Here is a 26969-nt window from a genome sequence, read left to right as displayed (position 1 = left end):
CCTCCACTTCAGACCAAGCAGCCTTCATGTTCGCAGCATTGTCTGTCACCAGTGCAAATACCTTCTGTGGTCTAAGGTCATTGATGACAGCCTTCAGCTTATCTGCAATGTAGAGACTGGTGTGTCTGTTGTCCCTTGTGTCTGTGCTCTTGTAGAATACTGGTTGAGGAGTGGAGATTATGTAGTTAATTATTCCTTGCCCATGAACAGTCGACCACCCATCAGAGATGATTGCAATACAGTCTGCTTTCTCTATGATTTGCTTGACCTTCACTTGAACTCTGTTGAACTCTGCATCCAGCAAATGAGTAGATAAAGCATGTCTGGTTGGAGGGGGTATGCTGAGCGAAGAACATTCAGAAATCTCTTCCAATACACATTGCCTGTGAGCATCAGAGGTGAACCAGTTGCATACACAGCTCGAGCAAGACTTTCATCAGCATTTTTCTGACTACCTTCCCCCATTGAGTCAGAAAAACTTCTGATTCAAGGAGGACCATGAGCTGTTGCTATCGATAAGGTGTCTGATTCATCATTTTCTCCTTGAATAGAAGTAGGGGGACTTTTGTCAGAGGTTGCTCGTTGTGAGCGCTGAGGGAACTTTATGCACTTGGCCAGATGATTCCACATCTTTGTTGCATTCTTCACATATGATTTGGCACAGTATTTGCAAATGTAGACCGTTTTTCCTTCAACATTAGCTGCAGTGAAATCTCTCCACACATCAGATAGTGCCTGTGACATTTTCCTATAAAGATTAGAAAAAAATAAGTAAAAAAACAACAAATACAATTCCATGTACAGATAAATAGTTAAAAAGTTAGATTAAACAACATGTAAGATACATGTTTTAAAATTAAACATGTATGGAAACAGGTGAATTAACACTCCTCAGTTAGCAGGCTCAAGCAAGCTAAAACCCACATGGTAGCAACAACTACTGTAACTAGCAGAAATTGTCAACAAGTTAGAAATGATTTAAACACACTTTGCTGTATGCCACTATTTACTAGTTAACAAAAAAATCATGTATGTCATATAAAATATATTCACCCCACCCAATATTGAAATCAAAACTTACCAGAAAGCATGTAGTCCTTGGTTCAGACAGTCTAGTAGTGTGGGCTCAGTAGCATCTCATTAGCCTACAAATCTTGAGAATCAGCTGTACATGTGATGGAAGAGTGCACTGCACATGTGATGGAAGAATGCACTGTGCGTGCAGAGTGTAGTTTAACCAAAATATGCCACAACACCTAGAATTGCCTCATGCGTATCCCACAAAAAAGGGTCACTGTTATAAACTAACTTTTTTGATGAATTTAAGAAAAATGGAAAATTTCCTGCAAAATTCCTGAAAATTCCTGAAAAGTTTCTTACCCTTTAGAACCCTAGTGAGAAGTCAGGCTGCAAAGTTCTGAACCATTTGGAGCTCACGGAAAGAGCTTGAGTTGCAGTTGTCAAGAAGGGGGAAGGATGAATGCATGTATGAGGGTTTCAGCAGCAGGACGGGAGAGGGAGGACCTGACTTTGGCAATGTTGCGGAGGTGGAAGAATGAGGGTTTTACGGTCTGTGCTATGTGGGGGTCAAAGGAGAGGGTGGAGTCCAGGATGATGCCAAGGTTGCGTACGTGGGGGGAGGGTGAGACAGTGGTGATGTCAATGGCGAGGGTGGATTTAATGCCTAAGAGGAGGAGTTCCATTTTCTCACTGTTGAGCTTTATGAAGTTTTTATTGCAGAGAGGCAGGATTCAATGTGGGTCAGAGGTGGGTTGAGGAGGGATTTGGTGCCGAGGCAGGTCTGGGTGTCATCGTCATAGCAGTGGAAATCAAGGTTGAAGTGATGGAGGATCTGACCAAGGGGGAGGATGTACTATAGATGATGAAGCGATGGGACCCAGCACGAGCCCTGGGGGACATCTTGTCAAATCAACTAAAAGAAATCTAATCAAATTGTATTTGTCACATGCGCCGAATACAGACTTTGCAGTGAAAAGCTTACATATACGACCTTAAACAACAATGTAGATAAGAATAACACATAACTAAAGAGTAGCAGTAAATAACAATAGCGGTGCTATATACAAGGGGTACCGGTACAGAGTCAATGTCAATGTACGGGGGCACCGGTGTGGAGGTAATTGTTCAGGAGTCTTATGGCCTGGGGGTAGAAGCTATTTAGGAGCCTCTTGGACCATAGACTTGGTGCTCCGGGACCGCTTGCCGTGCGGTAGCAGAGAGAGCAGTCTGTGACTAGGTTGGCTGGAGTCTTTGACAATTGTTAGGGCCTTCCTCTGATACCGCCTGGTATAGAGTTCCTGGATGGCAGGAAACGTGGCCCCGGTGACATACTGGGCCGTACGCATTACCCTTTGTAGTGCCTTGTCAAACAGTTGCCATACCAGGCAGTGATGCTCGCGATGGTGCAGCTGTAAAAGTCTCCTGAGGGGGAATTGGTTTTGTCGTGCCTTCTTCACAACTTTCTTGGTGTGCTTGGACCATGTTAGTTTGTTGGTGATGTGGACGCCAAGGAACTTGAAGCTCTCAACCTGCTACACTACACCCCCTTTGATGAGAATGGGGGCATCCTCGGTCCTCCTTTTCCTGTAGTCTCCTTTGTCTTGATCACGTTGAGGGAGAGGTTGTTGTCCTTGCACCACATGGTCAGGTCTCTGACCTCTGCCCTATAGGCTGTCTCATCGTTGTCGGTGATCAGGCCTACCATTGCAAACTTAATGATGGTGTTGGAGTCGTGTCTGGCTGTGCAGTCACGAGTGAACAGGGAGTACAGGAGGGGGCTGAGCACGCACCTCTGAGGGACCCCGTGTTGAGGATCAGCGTGGCGGATGTGTTGCTGCTTACCCTTACCACCTGGGGGCGGCCCAACAGGAAGTCTAGGATCAAGTTGCAGAGGGAGGTGTTTAGTCCCAGGGCCCTTCTTAGTGATGAGCTTTGAGGGCACTATAATGTTGAACGCTGAGCTGTAGTCAATGAATAGCGTTCTCACATAAGTGTTCCTTTTATTCAGGTGTGAAAGGGCAGTGTAGAGTGCAATAGAGATTATATCATCTGTGGATCTGTTGGTGCGGTATGCAAATTGGAGTGGGTCTAGGATTTCTGGGATACTGGTGTTGATGTGAGCCATGACCAGTCTTTCACAGCATTTCATAGATGCAGACGTGAGTGCTACTGTTTGTTAATGACATTTTTTTTTTACCTTAATTTAACTAGGCAAGTCAGTTAAAGAACAAATTCTTATTTACAATGATGGCCTACCAGGGAACAGTTGGTTAACTGCCTTGTTCAGGGGCAGAATGACAGAGTTCTACCTTGTCAGCTCGGGGAATTGATCCAGCAAACCTTTGGTTACTGGCCCAATGCTCTAAGCACTAGGCTATCTGCTATCTCCCATTTAGGCAGGTTACCTTAGTGTTCTTGTACACAGGGACTATGGTGGTATACTTGAAACATGTTGGTATTACAGACTCAGACAGGGAGAGGTTGAAAATGTCAGTGAAGACACGTTCCAGTTGGTCAGCGCATGCTCTCAGTACACGTCCTGGTAATCCATCTGGCCCTGCGGCCTTGTGAATGTTGACCTGTTTGAAGGTCTTACTCACATCGGCTGCGGAGAGCGTGATCACACAGTCGTCCGTAACAGCTGATGCTCTCATGCATGTGTCAGTGTTACTTGCCTCGAAGGTAGCACAGAAGTTATTTAGCTCGACTCGTAGGCTTGTGTCACTGGGCAGATCTCAGCTGTGCTTCCCTTCGTAGTCTGTAATTGTTTGCAAGCCCTGCCACATCTGACGGAGCCAATGTAGTACAATTCGATCTTAGTCTTGTATTGACACTTTGCCTGTTTAATAGTTTGTTGGAGGGCATAGAGGGATTTCTCATAAGCTTCCGGGTTAGAGTCCCGCTTCTTGAAAGCGGCAGCTCTACCCTTTAGCTCAGTGCAAATGTTGCCTGTAATCCATGGCTTCTGGTTGAGGTATGTACGTACAGTCATTGTGGGGACGACGCCCACAATGCACTTATTGATAAAGCCAGTGGCTGAAGTGGTGTATTCCTCAATGCCATCGGAAGAGTCCCGGAACATATTCCAGTCTGTGATAGAAAAGCAGTCCTGTAGTTTAGCATCTGGTACATCTGACCACTTTTTTACTGACCGAGTCACTGGTTCTTCCTGCTTTAATTTTTGCTTGTAAGCAGGAATCAGGAGAAAATAATGATGGTCAGATTTGCCAAATGGAGGGATAGGGAAAGCTATGTATGTGTCTCTTTTTGTGGAGTAAAGCATTTTTCCCTCTGGCTGCACATTTAACATGCTGATAGAAATGAGGTAAAACTGATTTAAGATTCCCTGTATTAAAGTCCTCGGGCACTAGGAGCGCTGCCTCTGGATGAGCGTTTTCCTGTTTGCTTATGGTGAGCGCGGTTCTAGTGCCAGCATCGGTCTGTGGTGGTATGTAGACAGCTTCGAAAAATACAGATGAAAACTCTCTAGGTAGATAATGTGGTCTACAGCTTATCAAAATTAAGAGCGGAAAATAGACCAAATTATTATGGTGAGGCACATGGGCTACAAACAGCCTACTACACAACATACATTTAGTATTACTTTACTAGCTACAGTATACATATCTCCCTGACATATTACATAATTTATGCAGCAGCATACAAGACATTTTTGGACTCACCTTGTTGTGCTATGCTCACTTGAACAGGAAGGTGGTGCAGCGGTCCTTCGTGGGCAAATTTTGTTCTCAAACTTTGTGATCAAAGTCTGGCATTCTCTGGATTTATGGTGCTTTCAAGACAACTGGGATCTCTGAATAAAAGTTTGAATCATGATGACGTCAGTGATCTTCAGGTCGCAGCTCTAGAAAGCGGCCCGAGTTTCCGATTTACAATTCAAGTTTTTTTTTACAATGTCTTGAACTCAGATTTTGCAGTTCCGATTTAATAGTTGTTTTTAGCGTGGCACAACTCATGCGTGGCACAACTCATGCTTCATTGACAGTATGGCCAATGTTGAATGTCATAATTTTAATCTAGGAAAAGAGACCCTTAATCTTAGACTTGGGACCACACAGCCACTCCACTGAATATCAGGCTAGTGATTGCTTTGCAATGCTTGCAATTAGCCACTGATTCCTTCCAAATCACTCATTGTTGAATTTGCGATTTATGTCCAATGGCCGATGATCTATAATTTCTCTTCATTATTTCTCTTCATATGACAGGGATTAAAAATTATTTTCCAGTAGATTGTCGACTTGATTCATGTTGATGACTGCTAGCTAAGATTTTGAAAGTTTGATGTTGACATGATCAGTCCAATCAAAGCTACTGTAGAAATAACTTGATTTGACCTTGAGCCTTCTTGGATGGGCACTTCTAATCTAACTCTATGGCAACACCCAACGGGCTTGAATATTCGAGCTCTACCCTTAGACTTGGCGGTGAGGCGGTGTCCCCATGAGTGACAGAACACTGAGCCAATCACGGTGCAACGCTTCGTATTTTCTGCTGGCTTGCCCCACCATCACAGAAAGCACTGAGCTAGGCTGAAACACCTGCATTTAAAAAAATATATATATTTTTTTATTGCACCTTTATTTAACCAGGTAGGCAAGTTGAGAACAAGTTCTCATTTACAATTTCGACCTGGCCAAGATAAAGCAAAGCAGTTCGACAGATACAACGAGTTACACATGGAGTAAAACAAACATACAGTCAATAATACAGTATAAACAAGTCTATATACGATGTGAGCAAATGAGGTGAGAAGGGAGGTAAAGGCAAAAAAGGCCATGGTGGCAAAGTAAATACAATATAGCAAGTAAAACACTGGAATGGTAGTTTTGCAATGGAAGAATGTGCAAAGTAGAAATAAAAATAGTGGGGTGCAAAGGAGCTAAATTAATTAATTAATTAAATACAGTTGGGAAAGAGGTAGTTGTTTGGGCTAAATTATAGGTGGGCTATGTACAGGTGCAGTAATCTGTGAGCTGCTCTGACAGTTGGTGCTTAAAGCTAGTGAGGGAGATAAGTGTTTCCAGTTTCAGAGATTTTTGTAGTTTGTTCCAGTCATTGGCAGCAGAGAACTGGAAGGAGAGGCGGCCAAAGAAAGAATTGGTTTTGGGGGTGACTGGAGAGATATACCTGCTGGAGCGTGTGCTACATGTGGGAGATGCTATGGTGACCAGCGAGCTGTGATAAGGGGGGACTTTACCTAGCAGGGTCTTGTAGATGACATGGAGCCAGTGGGTTTGGCGACGAATTTTGGAGCTCCATTACTCAAGAAAACAAAAAATAGACCATGTTTGTATGCGGCTTTATAAACTCAATGATATACAGTGGGGAGAACAAGTATTTGATACACTGTAATCATACAGTGTGATTTTCTGGATTTTTATTTTAGATTCCGTCTCTCACAGTTGAAGTGTACCTATGATAAAACAATTACAGACCTCTACATGCTTCGTAAGTAGGGAATTCTGCAAAATCGGCAGTGTATCAAATACTTGTTCTCCCCACTGTATATATTATTTTACATTGTTTGTAAACTGATATGTGATATGTATTAATGCCAAAATAACATGCAAAACAGGCAAGCCCCCCCCCCAAAAAACAAACAAACCAAAAAGTATTTAGCATTTTTGTTGCTAAAAATGTGGGGCTCAAAACAAGTGGGCCTCTGCCCCACCTGCCCTGAATGATGGTTCGCCACTGGTGCACGTCGATCCAGCGCATCCCAAACTGCTCAATGGGTGACATGTCTGGTGAGTATACAGACTGAAAAACAAAAACAATTACTATATTAATTGCATACTAATAGTCTGGAAAAAACTATTAATTAATAACATTTTAATAATTGTATTGAAGTGTGATGATAGTATACTTAAGATATATTAGAAAAGTACATCTTGTATTTGAAGTATATTATTACAATTTGTAGTGTATTTACTATACTTTAGTATTCATTTAATATATAAAAAATAAAAATAAATATCTCGCTTGGGTGGAGAGAAAGGCCTCTGTCTGACCATGGTTTTACTTCTGTGTCTAGTCATAGCAGAGGGGGGCTCGGATGGGTAGCCTAAGAGAAAATGGCAACATTAGTACTCACATTTGCTGCATGTTGAATAGGACAGCATTTTACTCTGCTAAACACAGAATTGCAAAATTGAGGGATGAACTCATTGCATTAGCTACATACACACAATCTCTCAATTTTGAAAGCAAGCTAATTAGCTATTGAAACATAATTGTTTTGTCCTTACAACTTTACATGAACTATAGTTTGCACTTTTTACTATTACTTTGTAGCATTTTGTACCACATTGGCCAGCAAGCACTCTTTTTTACTGAAGAGACACCTTGCAGTTTTGGAGACAGCTTCACGTTTGGATACAAAGGGTGTGTGGTAGCGTTAGTACTAGTATGGATTGTAGTAGTACAGTGCATTTGGAAAGTATTCAGACCCCTTGACTTTTTTCACATTTTGTTACAGCCTTATTCTAAAATTGATTCAATCGTTTCCCCCTGTATCAATCTACGCACTATACCCCATAATGACAAAGTAAAAACAGGTTCTTAGAAATAAATAAATAAATGTAATATCACATTTATGTAAAAAGTCAAGGGGTCTGAATACTTTCCAAATGCACTGTACATCCTAGCCATGTCATGCTCTCTGTACATCAATCTTAGTCTAGTGTAACCAACATACTGGGTACGAACTCAAGTCTCCTGCCCACCAGAAAAGCATAGGCCTGCTTAGATGAAGCTCGGGGAGCCAATGCAACTCTTCAGGTCTCAAGCAAGGTTAGGCTAACTCATCATGCATGTGTGGTAACTGGACCACCTCAGTTAAAATTCACCATCCTTTCTCTTACAGAGACCCATCTGATCCAAATATGATTGACAGGATTCAAAAAAGAGTCTTCTGCAAATCAGAAGATTACATAAGTCCGTTAAACCAAAGCCTGTAGCCAATGAAACTCTTCAGGTATCAGGCATGGTTACTCACCAATGACTAACCAGGAAGTAGTGGTTCGGTGAACAAGCACATGTGTTAAGTAACTTTGCCCGAGACCAGAAAAAATCCATTGGCTCCCTCAAGCTAAATTGCTTAAGTTTTGGCATATTAGGCTAAAATGTTCTTCTTCTGTACAGGACACCAGGCTCAATGCACATAGTGTGACATTGCTAGGATGTACAGTACTACTACATGGGGGTGTGGTGTTGGTCTCCTGGTGCACACCTCCAGGAAGCTATGACCAGAGATTACCCATGATGTTGCACAACGATTTAAGTCAATAGGTCATCATTTTAGTCAAAATATGATATATTTGGGCTTGAAGTTGGAAATCCGAAGTGGGAACTTCGTGGAAATTGGTGTCAATGACTTGCAAGTTCTTTCTGACTTATGTGAGTTATAGGGCTGGCTTTAGTTCATTTGGAACCACGTACAAACTTGTTAGAGCTAACACGTGTTTGCCTCTTACTTCCTGTTCACAACCTATTGTTACTGTTGCTTCACTGGCTTACTGCAGTCTTCAATACACTTTGACTGTTCGAAGATGTTGGATGGGCTGACGCCGGTGAAACGGTGAGTAAGAAAAGAGCTACAGTATATTATTATAACAACAGTATAACAGTGTAGCTAGCTGGCAAGTAGTAGTTGCTCACTAATTATTCAAGTTTGGCTGGCTAGCTAGCTACAGCTAACTGAGCAGTAAAGTCAATCCATATGAAGTAAGCTATAAAGTATAGCTCAATTAGTAAATAACCGCTTTACCAGTACTAGCCCTACCGCATTGCCTTAGTTTTATTCCCAAATGCCTTAGTTTTATTACCAGTTTTGTCTCCAAAACTGCTTTGGGAAATGCAAAGCAGCATTTCTCAAACTCGTTCCCCGGGATCCCAAGGAGTGAATATTTAGTTTTTTGCCCTAACACTATACAGCCAATTCAAATTATCAAAGTTTGATGATTAGTTGATTATTACAGGACTGAGGACTCCCGGGCTGTGTGTTGCAGACCAAGTACAGGCTGAGCAAGCAGAAATATTTATAGAGTGAAGATGTGGATAAAATTGTTGTCACGCCCTGGCCATAGAGAGACTTTTATTCTCTATTTTGGTTAGGCCAGAGTGTGACTAGGGTGGGCATTCTAGTTTCTTTATTTCTATGTTTTCTATTTTTTTTTTGTTTGGCCGGGTGTGGTTCTCAATCGGAGGCAGCTGTCTATCGTTGTCTCTGATTGAGAACCATACTTAGGTAGCCCTTTTCCCACCTGTCTTTGTGGGAAGTTAACTTTGTTTGATGGCACGTAGCCTTAAGCTTCACGGTTTGTTATGGTATTGTTTATTGTTTAGTTGGCGACATCTACTATTAAAAGTATGTACGCTCACCACGCTGCACCTTGGTCCTCTTCTTTTAACGGCCGTGACAATTGTACATTTAAAAAAAAGAAATCACTGAATCGGTCCATGTTTTGTTTTGTTTTGTTTTGTCATTCAATGCCTGTTCTGATAATGTTTACATAACCAACTACAATTACAAGCTGAGCAAACAATGGAATGGACAATACATGATAACAATGTACAGAACACCCACCACGTTCATTATAGTCCTCTCCTGTGCTCTGGTAGGTTCTATCACACATTGACTACTGAGGGTTCCGAAATGCCACATAGACATTTTAATTGTTATGGGGGTCCTCATGAGCACCACTCAGATTAGAACCAAGTCTGTGCTCTAATAAGCCTCCACTTCCTCATCTCTTGGCTACAACCTATATTACACTATACACATTCTGTTACCTAAACACTGGTGTTATTGTTCAGAGAATACAAGCTAACTGGTAATGTTGTTTACCTTTACTCTTAAGAAATGTAGGATATCGGAAACAGCTGAATGGTAGCAAGCTAGCATAGTTATAGGTACTGTTATGCTTGAAACAACTTTTGGAACCAATTATCCACTGTTGATAATAGTTACCAGTAGCTAGCTAGTTTTAGCTAGCATTATTGGAGTAGGTTAGCTACCCTCTAGCTTCACCAGTAAAACTTCAGAATTACCACTAAACTCTGTATTCATCCTTAAGCATTTCATTGGATGGTGTATACCATGTGTATCCTGTACATTTGACTAATAAAACTTTAAACTTGATCTTTCAATTCCGTTGCAGAAGAGGGAGGAGAGTAGATGGTCCTTCGCCTCGTCGTAGCTACGTTAGCTGTGCTGTGCTCCTTAGCTATTAGCGAAGCTACCCTGACCCTGGCTTTTGGTTTGTTTACAAATCTCGGAGTGTGGGCTGTGCTAGAGACCATATGAGCTATGCACACAAAGGAAGGTGGAGATGATTGTCAATATTTATAAAGAGCCATATGTCAGTATTCGGAGGGTGGAACTAAACAAGCATTTCTGCACTAGGACAGAATTACATTGAAATAGTGTCACTCTGGTGGGGTCCTTTAACCTGCTCTGACAACCAGCGCTGTAGCTCTACCACGTTCCACCGCAGATGCGGAAGGCCGACATTAGCGGATATCTCTATCTTAAACTGATGGATTTTGATGGGGATTTTTTTATCATGTTAATTAGATTTGACGCACAGGTGTGTCAATAGAATCTTATGGATTTTAAAGTGTATATTTGCACAGCACATGATGAAGACTGCTTTTTAATCTGAATTTTTACAGGATTATGCCTCAATTTAATATGACATTACAATTGTAAATGAGTTTGAAAAAGCTCATTAGCCATTCATATCATGGCTCTGTCACTGGCCGGTTGTCATTACTGTGTGTTTTGCCAAAGTCTTGTTTTTGCCCCCTCTTTTAAAAATAGTAAACACCTAACAGGGAGGGAACCAATCCCCATAAGCAAAGTCCAGAAGTGGGAGTAACCACCCGGGCCTGCCCGTTATGCCCTGCCATTGGTCCCCATGAAACCTCCACCAATTTAAAACCAGACACCAGTTGCTCTTCCACCGTCACACTACCACCACAAGCCCCAAAAGATAGATAGGGAGAGAGGGAGTGAGAGTGTGCCAGAGATAGGGACAGACCAAGATATATATAGAGAGAGAGAGAGAGAGAGAGAGAGAGAGAGAGAGAGAGAGAGAGAGAGAGAGAGAGAGAGAGAGAGAGAGAGAGAGAGAGAGAGAGACACACAGAATTAGTTCATGCTAGCATGCCTGCTTACTCCACCAACATGAGGCTGAAGTTTCCCATCCTGGCTCTGACTCTGGAGATTATCACCATCATCCTGTTTGCTGTGTTTGTGGTCTACGATGATGGGAAACACGGGGGGCACGGAGCCCACAACAATGCCACACACCATGAGGAGACGACAGAACAGAATCCTCTGACCCTCTACCCCAGTAAGTGACACCTGAAGGGTTCTCAGTGTTAGCCAGTTCCCAGATCAGTTTGTGTTGTCTTGTCATGACAATGACCATAGCAGTTGGCAAGGCAGAAACAGATCTGGGAGCAGGCTACCTCAGTGTGGTGCTACACATAGTCTGTCAGTGTGTCAGTCTGGCTGTGGGAGCCCGGTTGAAGAATAATGGATCTGTTTGTATTTGGCTTATTGATAGCAGCCATGGTTGCTATGGATGACAGTCTATGAAGTTAATAATGCAATTGAGTCTCAATGATTTGACCCCTCTTCTCTTTATAATTGTGCAGTAGCTCCTGTGATCAATCAGAGAGAAAGGATGTGGGTTAGCATAGTGTGAGCTTGTTGTGCATAGGGTTGGGCGTAACTGATTACATGTAATCTAATCACAGAAAAAAATGTAGTCAGTTGTTATCAGATTACAGATACTTTTGAAAAACTAGATGATTACTTTTTGGATCACTTTCAGAAAGGAGGTTTAGTAAAAAAAAAAAAACATTATTACACCTTTCTGTTTTCTCAATGACGTTCAATTCAGAATTGAAAAAAGGCACAAGTTTAAGTTTGTTTGAGCGAGTCTGACCACAAGTCAGAGACCACTATGATAACACACCAAATGTGTTTGAGGGATCCTTTTTGTCTTCTTCTAATGCCTGTTAAGATGAAATGTGTCCAAAAGTAACTGAATGTAATCAGATTGCGTTACTGTGTTGGGTAATTAAAAAGTTACGTTACTGATTACAATTTTGGACATGTAACTAGTAACTCTAATGGATTACATTTCGAAAGTAACGTACCCAACCCTGGTTGTGCATGTGTCCATTACAGAACACTCACGCCTAAAATGATTCTGTATGAAACGGGCCAGATGCTCCAGTTGTCATAGGGGCACCCCTCTCTCTCATACTGGGCAGGTTCACTGTGGCTACCCCCAGATGGATTGTACAAAGTGGAAGCTTAGTGGCAGGTAGTCTAGCAGTTAAGAGTGTTGGGCCAGTAATCAAAAGACTGCTGGTTCAATTCCCAGAGCCAACTAAGTGAAAAGTTGATCAAAGCACTTAACACTAATTTCTCCTGTAAGTCGCTCTGGATATGAGTGTCTGTTGAATGCCGTCCACATACTTACAATGTAACTGGAGCAACTTGCATATGCGCTGAAGGGAAATAAATTCTTCATTTATTTTAATGGGAATTTGATTGAGTTACGGGTAAAAATGTTTGCACATGTGTACATTAATTTGTGTTTGGAGACTATTGTAAATCTTGTGACTTATCAGAGGAAAAGTGACAAAGACCCACCCCTACTACTTTACCTATATGACAATGGCCTTTTTTTGTACATAAATCTTTATACAGCATAAATACTTGAAGACTTACAGTACGGAGGTTTAACCATAAATGGGTGGGGCAGCTGTGACCCAAAGAGATTAGTTCAGTGTTTAGAAATGCTGGAGGGGAAGTTCAGCTAGTTTTACATGTAGACTTACACTTCACTCTTTTTGTGATTGTAGTTGATCCCCAAAACCATTTGCATTATGAAAATGTGTCTAAAGCATGTTAGAAAACACCAACTCATATTACACCAGAATCCCATTCTGAATCATCTCTGCATTCAATTTTAGAAAAACAAATTCCACTGTCCCATAAATCCATATTTGCATATTTTTGTTGTTGTAAACACAATCATTCAAACATGGATTTATGGCACAGTGGACATACATAATGTTGTGCAGAGACATTCAGAATGGGAGTTGATGTGTTTTCCTAACATGTTTGCATATTGCATTATAGTCAATGATGACTCAGCCAAATCTGACCAATTTTCTCTGTAACAAAACAAAACAAAAAACGGTTTGGAGGAATCAACTACAAGGACAGAAAGAGTGAAAATTAGGCCACGTGTAAAAATGGGTGAACTTCCCCTCTTTGTTTACATTCAGTCATATCCAAAGACATCCTAATAGTTTTTATAACTATAGGTTGTTCTAAATGATCAGAGAAACAATATAGGGTCAATTCAAAATAAGTGGGACACTTTTAGAATGTTCTGTCTTCTGTCACCTCTTTTGTCATCTATCCAACATATAAGCCCAACAACACATTATACATTTCTGCAAACTTCAAGATGTTTCCTAATCATAGTCACAGCAGGCATGACACACCCAGAGTCAAAACCATATTTTCAGTTTGCATTTGGTAGACTGAGACAGCAGGTTAAATAAACTGGGATACTATTATTATAGTCCCAATTGTACCCCAATAACTATTCTATTCAATTTTTTGTGATAGGAAACATCTGACGATTTCAGAAATGTATCGTGTGTTTACGTCGCTACTACTCACTGTTTATTATCTATGTATAGTCACTTTACCCCTACCTACATGTACATTTACCTCAATTTACCTCAATTTACCTCAATTGCCTTGGTTAACCTGTACCCCCGCACATAGACTCGGTACTGGTACCCCCGCACATAGCCTCGTTATTGTGTTACATTTATTTATTTCAATTGTATTTTACATTTTTTTTGCTCAAATGTTGTTACTTACTTAAAAAGTAACTAAGCATTTCATAGTAAGGTTGTTTTCGGCCCATGTGACAAATACAATTTGATTTGAATTGTTGGTCTAATATGTTTGATCGATTTCTGAAGAGGTTACAGAAGACGGAAATGTAAAAACTGCCCCACTTTTTCTGAATTCACTCAAATAACAGTACTAATAACAATACTAATAACAATACTAATAACAATACAAGAACCATACTAATAACAATACCAATAACAGTACTAATAACAATACAATAACAATACTAATAACAATACAATAACCGTACTAATAACAATACCAATAACAGTACTAATAACAATACTAATAACAGTACTAATAACAATGCAATAACAGTACTAATAACAATACCAATAACAGTACTAATAGCAGTACTAATAACAATACCAATAACAGTACTAATAACAGTACTAATAACCATACTAATAACAGTACAATAACAGTACAATAACAGTACTAATAACAGTACTAATAACAATACCAATAACAGTACCAATAACAAGTACTAATAACAGTACAATAACAGTACAATAACAGTACTAATAACAGTACTAATAACAATACCAATAACAGTACTAATAACCGTACTAATAACAGTACAATAACAGCACTAATAACTGTACTAATAACCATACTAATAACAGTACAATAACAATACTAATAACATTACTAATAACAGTAATAATAACAATACTAATAACAGTACTAATAACAGTACAATAACAGTAATAATAACAGTACTAATAACAGTACTAACAACAGTACAATAACAGTAATAATAACAGTACAATAACAGTAGTAATAACAATATAATAAGAGTACAAATAACAATACAATAACAGTACTAATAACAGTACCAATAACAGTACAATAACAGTACTAATAACAATACTAATAGCAGTACAATAACAGTACTAATAACAGTACAAATAACAGTACTAATAACAATACTAATAATAGTACTAATAACAATACAATAACAATACTAATAACAATACTAATAACAATGCTAATAACAATACTAATAACAATGCTAATAACAGTACTACAAGAACAAATGAACAGGATATAGTACTACAAGAAGCAGAGCCCTGCCTAACCTAAATACAGGGTCCCTAAAGTAAACTGGATCTCTGTCCTCCATTGGAAAAGCCTATAAGACTGTCCCACTTTAGTGGGAGTACGGCTGGTTGGGTTGTGTATCGGAGGACGCATGACTTTCAACCTTCGTCTCTCCCGAGCCCGTACGGGAGTTGTAGCGATGAGACAAGATAGTAGCTACTACAACAATTGGATACCACGAAATTGGGGAGAAAAAAGGGGTAAGAATTCAAAGGTGGCAATGACTTCCTTTCTCTGCACCCCCTGTCCGTCTGTCTATATGGTGCATACCAAAACTCTACAATTACAGGTTCAAAGCAGAGGAAATAAGCAGAGAAATGCAATTTAGGAAAAAAGGAACCTATCTTGTTGCTGGGCTTTATCATCAAGGGACAAAATCAGTATTGAAAAAAATTAATTGAGAGGAAGCAATGGGTTCTGTGGCTCTGTGAAATACTTGTTTTCCTCAGAGAAGTGGGACCTTAAGAATTTATCCAACACAAAGTTGTTTCACAGCCGTAAAGTCCTATCATCAAAGTCAGGCGCTATTCGGACGGAATTAAATGTTGTAATTACAGTTAACAACATAAAAAGTGACTTGCAGTGAGATTCAGTTAGATACTAAATTAAACTGGTGCCTTGGAGGTTTGCCCATACAGTTGAAGTCGGAAGTTGACATACACCTTAGCCAAATACATTCAAACAAAGTTTTTCTCAATTCCTGACATTTAATCCTAGTAAAAATTCCTTGTCTTGGGTCAGTTAGGATCACCACTTTATTTTAAGAATGTGAAATGTCAGAATACTAGTAGAGAGAATGATTTATTTAATCTCATTCCCAGTGGGTCAGAAGTTTACATACACTCAATTAGTATTTGGTAGCATTGCCTTTAAGATGTTTTACTTGGGTCAAATGTTTCGGGTCGCCTTCCACAACCTTCTCACAATAAGTTGGGTGAATTCTGGCCCATTCCTCCTGACAGAGTTGGTATAACTGAGTCAGGTTTGAAGGCCTCCTTGCTCGCATATGCTTTTTCAGTTCTGCCCACAAATTTTCTATAGGATTGAGGTCAAGGCTTTGTGATGGCCACTCCAAAACCTTGAGTTTTGTTGTCCTTAAGCCATTTTGCCACAACTTTGGAGTATGCTTGGGGTCGTTGTCCATTTGGAAGAACCATTTGCGCCAAGCTTTAACTTCCTGACTGATGTCTTGAGATGTTGCTTCAATATATCCAGATAATTTTCCTTCCTCATGATGCCATCTATTTTGTGAGGTGCACCAGTCCCTCCCGCAGCAAAGCACCCCCACAACATGATGCTGCCACCCCCGTGCTTCATGGTTGGGATGGTGTTCTTCGGCTTGCAAGCTTCTCCATTTTTCCTCCAACATAACGATGGTCATTATGGCCAAACAATTCTATTTTCTTCATCAGACCAGAGGACATTTCTCCAAAAATCTTTGTCCCCATGTGCTGTTGTTACAAACCGTAGTCTGGCTTTTCTATGGAGGTTTTGGAGCAGTGGCTTCTTCCTTGATTTGCACTTTTCGCACCAAAGTACGTTCATCTCTAGGAGACAGAACGCGTCTCCTTCCTAAGCGTTATGGCGGCTGCATGGTCCCAGCATGGTCCCATTATACTTGCGTACTATTGTTTGTACAGATGAACGTGGTACCTTCAGGCGTTTGGAAATTGCTCCCAAGGATGAACCAGACTTGTGGAGGTCTAGAATTTTTTTTCTGAGGTCTTGGCTGATTTCTTCTGATTTTATCATGATGTCAAGCAAAGAGGCACTGAGTTTGAAGGTAAGTGAGTTATAAGTTTAAGTGAGTTATAAGTGAAATAATCTCTCTGTAAACAATTTTTGGAAAAATTACTTGTGTCATGCACAAAGTAGATCTCCTAACCGATTTGCCAAAACTATAGTTTGTTAACAACATTTGTGGAGTGGTTGAAAAACGAGTTTTAATAACTCCAACCTAAGTGTATGTAAACTTCTGACTTCAACTGTATCTGCATGATCCATACTGTCACGGGTGCTAGCCCTAGTGAATGCAGTGGCGTTGGCACTAGGTCCTCATGCCCGGGAGACAGAATGAGCACACTTAGGATTACTGAAATGTTGACGGACGGTTGAGGAACAGCAATTTGATTCCCTTCAATGATGTTTGATGCTGACACGTTTCAGAGCAAGCGTCTTCGGTAGATCGTTGTGCACTGACCTCCAAACATATCAGGATTCAACATTATTGAAAATGTTGAAGACTAGCAATCCAGAAAATACTTGAAATCTTGGTTAGAGTGCTAGCACAATACAACTACTATATGGGGGAAGACCTAACATGTTGGGCAAAGAGGTCATCTACGAGGCTGAGTTCCAAATGGACCTCTCTAGCTCTCACCACATCCTTTTCTTAGAGACGCCAACTGGTATGATTTCGACAAGGGATCAAGTATTCAGGTGATATAGGACCGTCCAAGGGCTTCCTCAATGGGTCACTACATAGTGCATACCATACCAATCCAAAGAAACAAAACATTCAAGATTTTAGATGACAGTGCCGGTTAAGATGACAAAAGATGACAAAAAGATACGCAATATAGACAAGACAAAAGCTGAGACTTGTTTTGCTGTTATGTTCTAAAGTTTGGTGCTCTGTGATTGCAACGCCAGGAAGTTATCAGGTAAGGCAGTTCTCAGCAGCTTTACACGATACATGTATATTCTAGTTTGTATTATTAGCATTATTAGCATACGGTCCATTCCCTTGCATCCACCCAGAGATGTTTGATTTGCACATTCCCAATAATAAGTACCCACAATCAGTGCCAAAGAACAGAAAATATTGCATGCAATGTATAAACAACAAAAACGCAGATTTGTTCCGTAACAAAAGTCAAGTCAACACACGGCTATTTGTATATCTTACCTTTTATATATATTTTACAAGGCTATTTGTATATCTTACATATTTGACATTGTTCAGACTTCGATATCAGGGAAAAGATTGAATAGATTTGAGTTATTTGTTTGTTCCCGGATGGGTGCGGGTGTTCTGACCAGTGCCAGAAGGGTTATAATGTATCCTATGACGTCTCGGAGGCATTGCGTAAGTAATACTAAACCTGATTACAATCATGGTGTAGTGTGCTGAAGATCATCCATTGCAATACAATGCACTACTGGGGAGAATGAGCCAGTCACATGTAAACACAATAATGAGAGAGAGGAATTCACAGACTTCTAATCGGAGACAATATCTGTTTAGAAGAGCTAACCTTCCTGTTTATTCTGTCTCTATCACGGTGTGGCAGAAACAGGGAGCCTCCAAACAAACTCAACTCTAAAATTAATTGCCAGTTACAACAATCCCTCTACAACTGTACAATGCAGCATCAGTTATACTTATAGCAAGGTCTTGTATTTCAAGACCGCAATGTAAGATAGAGATGTCTATAAGCTCTAGAATGGCATTCTGGTAGACAGTCATACAGTAAATCAAATCACATTTTATTGATCACATACACATGGTTAGCAGATGTTATTGCGAGTGTAGCGAAATGCTTTTACATAGTCACAGACAAAAAGAAGACAATGGACGTATGGGCTAGTCTATGCTGCAACTAAGCCCCCAAACCCCCCACCACACACCTTATATCCCATCACTTCCCCAGCCAGGACTTTCTGAGTAGTGACTGTCTCCCTAGGTCCTGCCGTGACACCATAATGCCAACTGATCACCACAATGCCAACTGATCACCACAATGCTAACTTCTCATCCCAATGCTAACTGCTCACCACAATGCTAACCAGACCTGGAGAAATAAGGCCTATTGTTTTCCCTTTCTGCCACACCTTCATGTACTTTCCAGATGAGAACCCGTCATCCATCGCACATGGCTTTTGGGACTAGGAAGTTCCTGCTGTCAGGCATTTCAGGGAAGGGAACCTTTTGTGAGCATTGCGCGAGAGTGGAGCTTGGAGAATTAGGATCATTCCTCTGGTGGCAGTGGACATACTGTTCTAAGCTACAGACACAGGCATGCGCACACACACACACACACACACACACCAGATGCACACACACACACACACACACACACACCAGATGCACACACACACACACACACACACACACACACACACACACACACACACACACACACACACACACACACACACCAGATGCACAACCACATACACGTCTGGTCAGTCTGGTCAGTCTCTTGGGCTAGTAGCCTGATCCTTATCTGCAGACGATCGGACAGAGCTCACGTCCTACTGTCCACAAACACAGTGAACTAAAGCCCTCATACACCCTCTAAAGTCTCTGTCCTCTTATGTAAATCAATATAAACATACAATACATAAAGTGCAAGGACAGTGATCCCTACACAAGATCCCTGTCCTTATAATTCCAGTAACTGAAACTAATAGTGAGGAATGTGTTTAACTGTGGAGTGTCTGCTTCCCCGAGACCCTCTGATAAGTTCAGAAGACTTGATTAAAATCATGTGAACAGCATGAGGTTACTGACACGACACGTTTATCGGGAGCCTCAGTTCTCAGTGTCCCATTCACAGACAAATTGAATTGGTCTTCCATCCTCTAACAAGTCCGGATTTACAATGACCCCTTGTGGGGATAGGGGTTACTACGATTGCTGCACAGTCCAATGCGGCTGCTCCGTGAGTCATGTATTTGATCAATTACTGGTCTGTCAACCGATTTGAATGTCTTTACAGTTGCATTCCTTTCTTTTTTTGTCTTGTTGACAACCTTTATTAGTTTCATTCAGTGTCCTTGTTTTCATCCTCTCTGTTTTCATTCAGTATTCATTCAATGTGATGAATAAATCAAATAGGGCCAGATTGGCCAAAATGGACCTTCAATAAAACCATGTTGTGTTAAGGTTCAAATAGTCAAACTCCCCTGAGCTGACCTCTGACCTGCATTCTCATTGGTCCACAGTGTTCCAGGATGTCCACGTGATGATTTTCATTGGCTTCGGCTTCCTGATGACCTTCCTGAAGAGATATGGCTTCAGCAGCGTGGGCCTCAACCTGCTCCTGGCCGCCTTCGCTCTGCAGTGGGGTCTCCTCGTGCAAGGCCTCTGGCACCTGGATGAAGGAAAGATCAAAGTCTCCATCTTCAAGTAAATACAATAAAACACAGTATGGTCAGAAGGAATGTAGCTAGCAGTAGCAGCATTATGTCCACATGATAGAGAACACCCGAGGAAGTGGTCTGTTTTAGTGTTAATAATGCATCTCTCTCTCTCTGTCTCTCTCTGTCTCTCTCTCTGTCTCTCTCCCCACCTCCACCTCCACATTCTCTTACTCCTCACCAAAAGGATGATCAATGCAGACTTCAGTACAGCCACGGTTCTGATCTCGTTCGGGGCGGTCCTGGGAAAAACCAGCCCAGTCCAGCTCCTCATCATGACCCTCCTTGAGATCACCATCTTCGGCATCAATGAACATCTGGTGGCCGAAGTCCTGAAGGTTAGTGCACTTCACCATAATCTCAGAACCCAGAACCAACCATTATGTTAAGTCAGTCACAACAGACTAACTTCACCCCCAACCACTCATCTAAGCACTCGTGTACATGAAAGACAACACTATGCAAAAAAAAGTATATTCGTTAATACAGTCCAATGAGCAATATTGTGTGCAATCTTGTGAGTAATGGTAAAAAAAAAGGTGAATCTCCTGTTGATCCATGCATAACTACCTCTTATTCTTCTTCTTCCGTGGTATCATGGCGGTCCGTAAACAAGGTGCATGCCACCCCCTACTGTGCATGACTACTACCCGTTTACCTGGGCCCTTACACACACGACCTCACCCCACGACCCCACCACCTGACCCCTAACCCCAGTGAGATTGCTCTCTAGTGGTGAGAAGTGGTAGCCCAAAACAACTAGACAAGATTCATCCTACCAAAAGGGCTCTTATAAATATAATCATGCCGTTAATTCATAGGGATGAGTCTACCATTGGAAAAAAATAATTTAAGGTCAAGGGGTCAAATTTTATTCTTGAATCTGTCCCATTCCTGTTCCCAACCCATCAGTGCACTAGTTTTGCTTGGGAATGGCCAGAGGCGGGATGGATGAGTGACAAGTGATTGAGACAACTAGCAGGCTAAGCAGAACGTTTGTTTGGGAGGGCTTTTATTTGAATTGTTGTATTTTGTTTTACAACATAATTAAGTAGTTTATGTGGTTTGTCCAACTCACAGGCCAATGATGTTGGGGCCTCCATGATTATCCATGCCTTCGGGGCATACTTCGGTCTAGCAGTGGCCCGCATGCTGTACAGGCCAGCTCTGGGGAACGGTCATGAGAACGACGGCTCTGTCTACCACTCTGACCTCTTCGCCATGATCGGTAGGAGCAGCAACTCACATGGCAGTCATCACAGTCAATGCAAAATTCAGTTGATCTTATTACTGTAGTCAGTCACTAACTACTATTAAAAGATAGATCAGCTAAATATTGATAAAATGTCCCCTTATGTATCTTTGGAATACTACAAATAGAATTGTTGCAATACGTGCCTAAGGGAATGCCTAGGGAATGCCTTTTGTATCAAGCATCTCAGAATAGGAGTGCTGATTTGAAATCAAGTTCTGACTTTTAAATCAAAATGAATGATATTATATGGACTAGGGGACCTGAACCTAGATCAGCACTCCGAAGCTGAGATGCTTGATACATTTAGCCCCTGGTGTCTGTTTGCACGGTATATTTATATTTTACTCACAAGGGTGTGTATGTGTGTGGCTCAAGTGGAGGCTCCTGCGCATATCATAGTCGCATACGCCACCTAGTGGACAAAAACGTAAATTGCTTCAGACTAGCCAGCCAACTTCTGTTTGACATAGTTTTAATACATTTAATGCATTCATTTTGTTTTATATATTTCAGAATCAATTGAAGTAGCAGACAAATAAAAGTCTACTTGAATATCTTCTCCAGGTACCGTGTTCCTCTGGATGTTCTGGCCCAGTTTCAACTCTGCCATTGCAGAACCCGGTGCTGATCAACTCATGGCTGTCACCAACACCTACTTCTCGCTGGCTGCCTGTGTGCTCTCCGCCTATGCCGTCTCCAGCCTGGTGGAGCACAAAGGGAAACTGGACATGGTGAGATATCACATGCTTCACTCAAACCACAAAGAGTCAGAAGCAAAGCTGTAGATTGTTTACCTCCTCAATTTATTTGACTTGAATATATTCAAACAAGGCTATTGAGTGTTTGTGTGTGTGTGTGTGTGTGTGTGTGTGTGTGTGTGTGTGTGTGTGTGTGTGTGTGTGTGTGTGTGTGTGTGTGTGTCTCTGGGAGAGAGACAATAGAATCTCGCACAGCACCTACTGTAGCAAAGCTAATAGATGCTTCCATAGGTCCACATCCAGAATGCCACTCTGGCCGGAGGTGTTGCCGTGGGAACCTGCGCTGACATGAATATCGGCCCTTTCGGTGCCATGATCATCGGATTCGTGGCTGGCATCGTCTCCACCCTGGGTTTCAAGTTCCTCACTGTGAGTACAAAGGTCACACACGTCTGAACCAATAGGACGACAATCCTGAGATGGACCAGGACACCAAACTGTCTAGAAAATGCCATAGTTAACTAGGGTTGTAATGTGTCTTGTGAGTGGCAATACACCTACATTCTTTTGAATAATGAGCCTAATGAGCAAAAATGGTTCTGGTTGCGGTTGGTGAAACCAGTTTTGCGTGCTGGGAGAAACTTGCATTTTAGTCAAAACAAACACCTACCATCAGATAACTCTATATTTTTTTAAATGAGTAGGGAATAATGTAAATGAGAACTGTTTCTCTCTGCATTTCAGCCCATCCTGGCATCCAACCTGGGCATCCAGGACACCTGTGGCGTTCACAATCTGCACGGCATGCCTGGCATCCTTGGGGGTATCGCTGGCATTGTGGCTGTCGCTCTGGGAAAGAAGGATGGGTAAGGCTCATCTAACCACACTCTTCATACTGTACATCTATACAAGCAGATTAAGAAACAGGAAGGATTTTATAAAGACTTTCGGTAAATTACAATGTGTAGTCATTTTCATGTTCAACAGAAATGGGAAACTCAGCATCTTTGACCAGTGGCCATATTTGTGATCTCTGTGTAGATACTGCAGTTCTGGAATGTTTTTTAGTAATTCACTTTTCAGTGAAGGCGTGACCTTGGCCTCAATAATAATAAGTGTCAAAATAAGGGTCTCTTAAAAAAAAAATTAAAAGTACTGTACCCTTCTCATTTTCTCTTCTCCACCCTTCATCTCTCAGGAGCGCTGTCATGCAGGCTGCAGCCCTGGCCTCATCCCTTGGGTTCGCTTTGGTTGGAGGAGCCATGACAGGTGGGTGGACAAAACACAGTCAAATGTTTTGTCATTCAAAAAAATCGACATCACAAAGTCAATTTGAACACACTGTCGTGTCGGTTTTCGTATGGTAATAGAAATATTATATTTCTACACTCATCATCAAATCGTAGGTCATAACAATTGACTTTATTCCATGAAAAGTATTGAATAATACTGTAATTGACGTATCTCTTTGTACAGGTCTGATAATGAAACTTCCATTCTGGGGACAGCCTCCAGATCAGAACTGCTTTGATGATTCAATCTATTGGGAGGTAAGAACTTGAGAGATAAAACACATCATACTGTTCCATCCTTGAACATCACTAGCTTACAGTTGAATCAAACACCTGAGCTATATAGTACACGGTACATGATGTTTCATGTATTGGTGTGACACTCATATAACATTTGAGATATCCAATACCATAATGTGGCATTAGCTAAGATGGCATATTGTATTGTATTACATGTCACGTGACCACCTAGTGACATGCAAAAACAATTTAATTTGTAAATAAAAATAATACTATCTTATAACAAATATGATTTGGCGTAGATGAAATTGGGCTAAAATGTAAGATATGTAAGTGGTCCTTCTGTAGCTCAGTTGGTAGAGCATGGCGCTTGTAACGCCAGGGTAGTGGGTTCGATTCCCGGGACCACCCATACGTAGAATGTATGCACACATGACTGTAAGTCGCTTTGGATAAAAGCGTCTGCTAAATGGCATATATTATTATTATTATTATTATGTTACTGACTGAGATGTGACTGTTCTTAGGTTCCTGAAGAGGAAGAGGGCGAGGAGAGCCTGGCTCACGGAGACCATTCCATGAACAAAGCAGAGGCCTAAATCTCCTGCCCTGTGCTGCAAATACATTATCCACAACCCTTGGAGCTATCATGAACCAGACATTAGACCTTGGGTGTATGTTAATATTCTTAGCTGGCTTCCTCTCCTCGTCTACTCTCCTTCGTTTAAGTGGTGGATCCCTACCAGGACTTCCTGCATAACCTGTCTAATGTCTTGACCATCAGTGCTGACGGAGAGAAGGAGAGGAAGCCAAGTTATGCTATTGAGATCAACCCAGAATGACCAGTGCTATCAACTTGTCAGTTGTTTTTACCCAGAGCATAAATGTTTTGATTTGAGATCATATCAAATCATATTTGAAGTGGTTCAAGCTACCTTATTTACACATCACTAATTCAATCCGAACAGCAAGGAAGCTCAAACTACGTCCTCATTGTGTATAGATTTGTATTAAATATTTTAATCTTTAATTGAATAGAATAGGTCCACTGAAAAGCATTTGGGGAAGATGTTATAGCTCATTATAATTCCAACTAAAGTGTAAGAGGTAGGTGTGTTACATACAAAACATGTATTATCAGGTCTCAATGTAATTGAAATAGCATTGTAAGTATTTTTGTTTACAGAAAATCATATCAAACCTTACATGCTTGCCGAGTTTTGGATGTGTTAGTCTGAAAATTGATTTCAGCGAAGCAGCATTTTGATATAAATGCCCCTTTAATAACTTGCATATAAGCATGAACTGTTCTTTCACACATTCGGAGGAAAGACTTTCAGGGATTTATTTTTTTAACTGAATTTGATGACCAATAATGTGCCACTGTTCTGAGCCACTGGAAACAGTAGAAACAGTATAGAAATAGTAGAGACAGTATATCAAGCTGAAATGCAATTATATCACCAATCCTCCTCAAAATGTTAACAGACATTGTATATTTTTCGCCATCCAACTGACATAACCGATATTGTGTGGTAAGCCTTGTTTCATGAAGAGAATCAACTGCTACTTTGGCCTGCTGCAGAGCAAGTCCGACTCACTGGAGCCCACTACTCCTGCTGGAGAGAATCTGATCCCAGACCTGTGAAGTATAGGCAGTATCTACCCGCTAGGCACAGATATCATTTCAACATCTAGTTTTGATTGACATATTTTTGAGTGGTCAACTAACGTGAATTTAACGTGAAATCAACAACAACAACAAAAATACATCAATCAATTTAGGTTAACATTGAAATCCCTTTACCTTGATGACATTTAGCTAATCCAATCAGTTTTCCACGTTGATTCAACGTCATCACATTACATTTTTTTGTTGAAATTATGTGGAAACAACATTGATTCAACCATTTTTGGCCCAGTGGGTAAGGGATAGTATTCATCAAGCGTCTGATATTGGGGTGCTGATCTAGGATCAGTTTTGCCTTTCTAGATCAGCACTTCTAATCTGAGACGCTTGATAAATATGGGACCATGGCTCACAGCGATTGGCGCAGGGCAAGGATTGGTCCTGCATTAAACTACTCTCTGTGTGCTCCCAACACTCTGTGGTTTTCCTTCTTCAGCCCCAGTCACCTCAAAGCTAAAGTAGAGTGTCTTCCATTTTAATTTTTCCCTCTAAGTTTTTTCAAATACAGAAAGGCTGCATTGAAATCTGACACGTCCAATTAAAAACCGGATAGGCTACATGTCACAATTATAATATGGATACAGAATAAATGGGGCGTGACAAAGATAGTCACTGATAAGCTTTCTTTATTTCTTTCACTTCTTATTGTAACCTCTTCATGTACAGTGTAGTTAGTTACACAATGGATATAGTTAGTTTCTCTAAATCCCTGCACCTAGGACTAGCAATTGGTACAGTGTGTATCAGAGAAAAAAGTATGTCTTTATATATTTCAAACATTTTGTTGAATAAAGCGAAGGCTATACTTTAGAATGCAGGAGGAAAATAGCCTGCAATAGTTCCTGTACTAGACCATTGTTGCAAGGAAAGATTAAACTGACTACAGATAGATAAATAGCCTAGTATTTCATTTGGCTGATGTAGTAGCCAACGTGTGATATAAACGTAGGCCTGAAGCTTAGTACACCAGCAGTCAAGACTTTGTTGAAATTATTGACATGGCATTAGCTTTTTAGGTTACATAAAATGAATATGTATGACACTGTTGTTAATGTATAAATACTAATACTGCCACTTATAAATATGATTATATATAATATCAGAGTGACTCTGTGTGTGGTTTTTGCCATGATTCCATTGCATAATCAACATCAACATTATTTTTTACAACCAGAAAGTTGTGGCTAGTAGAAGGGGTGATGGAGTGCTGTAACTTTTCCAGGGTCAAGACCCATGCACTAATGAATGTGCATCCTTTGACCACACAGGATTTGGCAGGATTTGCCAGGGGTTGAAAGGTCAGGTTAATTCTGCACGAGGAGCATTATTACTGTCACTGAATGATTTTGTATATTCATGACTTGTGTGTGCAGTATCCAGTGACTGTATCCTATTAGGGATAGTTTTTTTCTCTCTTTCTGATTGAATGTTGTTTTTATTAAGGAAATACAGCGTTATTGCCTTACCTCTTCCAAGCCGTCAAATGCTATAATAATATTTGAGCCCAACGAGGTTTACAACCATAGAAATGGAATTATAT

The 26969-nt window shown here is 40.8% G+C and overlaps 1 protein-coding gene across 1 annotated transcript; it reads left to right on the top strand.

Moving 5' to 3' along the window:
* The first annotated feature begins 11007 nt into the window (after positions 1 to 11007).
* Positions 11008 to 26531, top strand: rhag (Rh associated glycoprotein). Its single transcript, XM_035794561.2, has 10 exons — positions 11008 to 11402; positions 20060 to 20243; positions 20442 to 20592; positions 21335 to 21482; positions 22074 to 22240; positions 22499 to 22636; positions 22952 to 23073; positions 23406 to 23476; positions 23684 to 23757; positions 24267 to 26531. The coding sequence occupies exons 1-10, from the start codon at positions 11213 to 11215 to the stop codon at positions 24336 to 24338; spliced, it is 1317 nt and encodes a 438-aa protein (XP_035650454.1). The 5' UTR covers positions 11008 to 11212; the 3' UTR covers positions 24339 to 26531.
* The last annotated feature ends 438 nt before the right edge of the window (positions 26532 to 26969 follow it).

The sequence above is a fragment of the Oncorhynchus keta genome, chromosome 19 (genome assembly GCF_023373465.1).
Source record: "Oncorhynchus keta strain PuntledgeMale-10-30-2019 chromosome 19, Oket_V2, whole genome shotgun sequence".
In the NCBI taxonomy this organism is placed as follows: Eukaryota; Metazoa; Chordata; class Actinopteri; order Salmoniformes; family Salmonidae; genus Oncorhynchus; species Oncorhynchus keta.
Note: the sequence above shows the minus strand (reverse complement) of the source record. Positions and strands in the feature narration are given on the sequence as shown.

What these genes read in the sequence shown, in the direction of transcription:
- rhag (XM_035794561.2), top strand. Translation starts at nt 11,213, where the DNA reads ATGCCTGCTTACTCCACCAACATGAGGCTGAAGTTTCCCATCCTGGCT. An exon ending in TCCTCTGACCCTCTACCCCA is followed by an intron (nt 11,403 to 20,059) that starts GTAAGTGACACC and finishes ATTGGTCCACAG; the next exon opens with TGTTCCAGGATGTCCACGTG. An exon ending in ATGATTCAATCTATTGGGAG is followed by an intron (nt 23,758 to 24,266) that starts GTAAGAACTTGA and finishes GACTGTTCTTAG; the next exon opens with GTTCCTGAAGAGGAAGAGGG.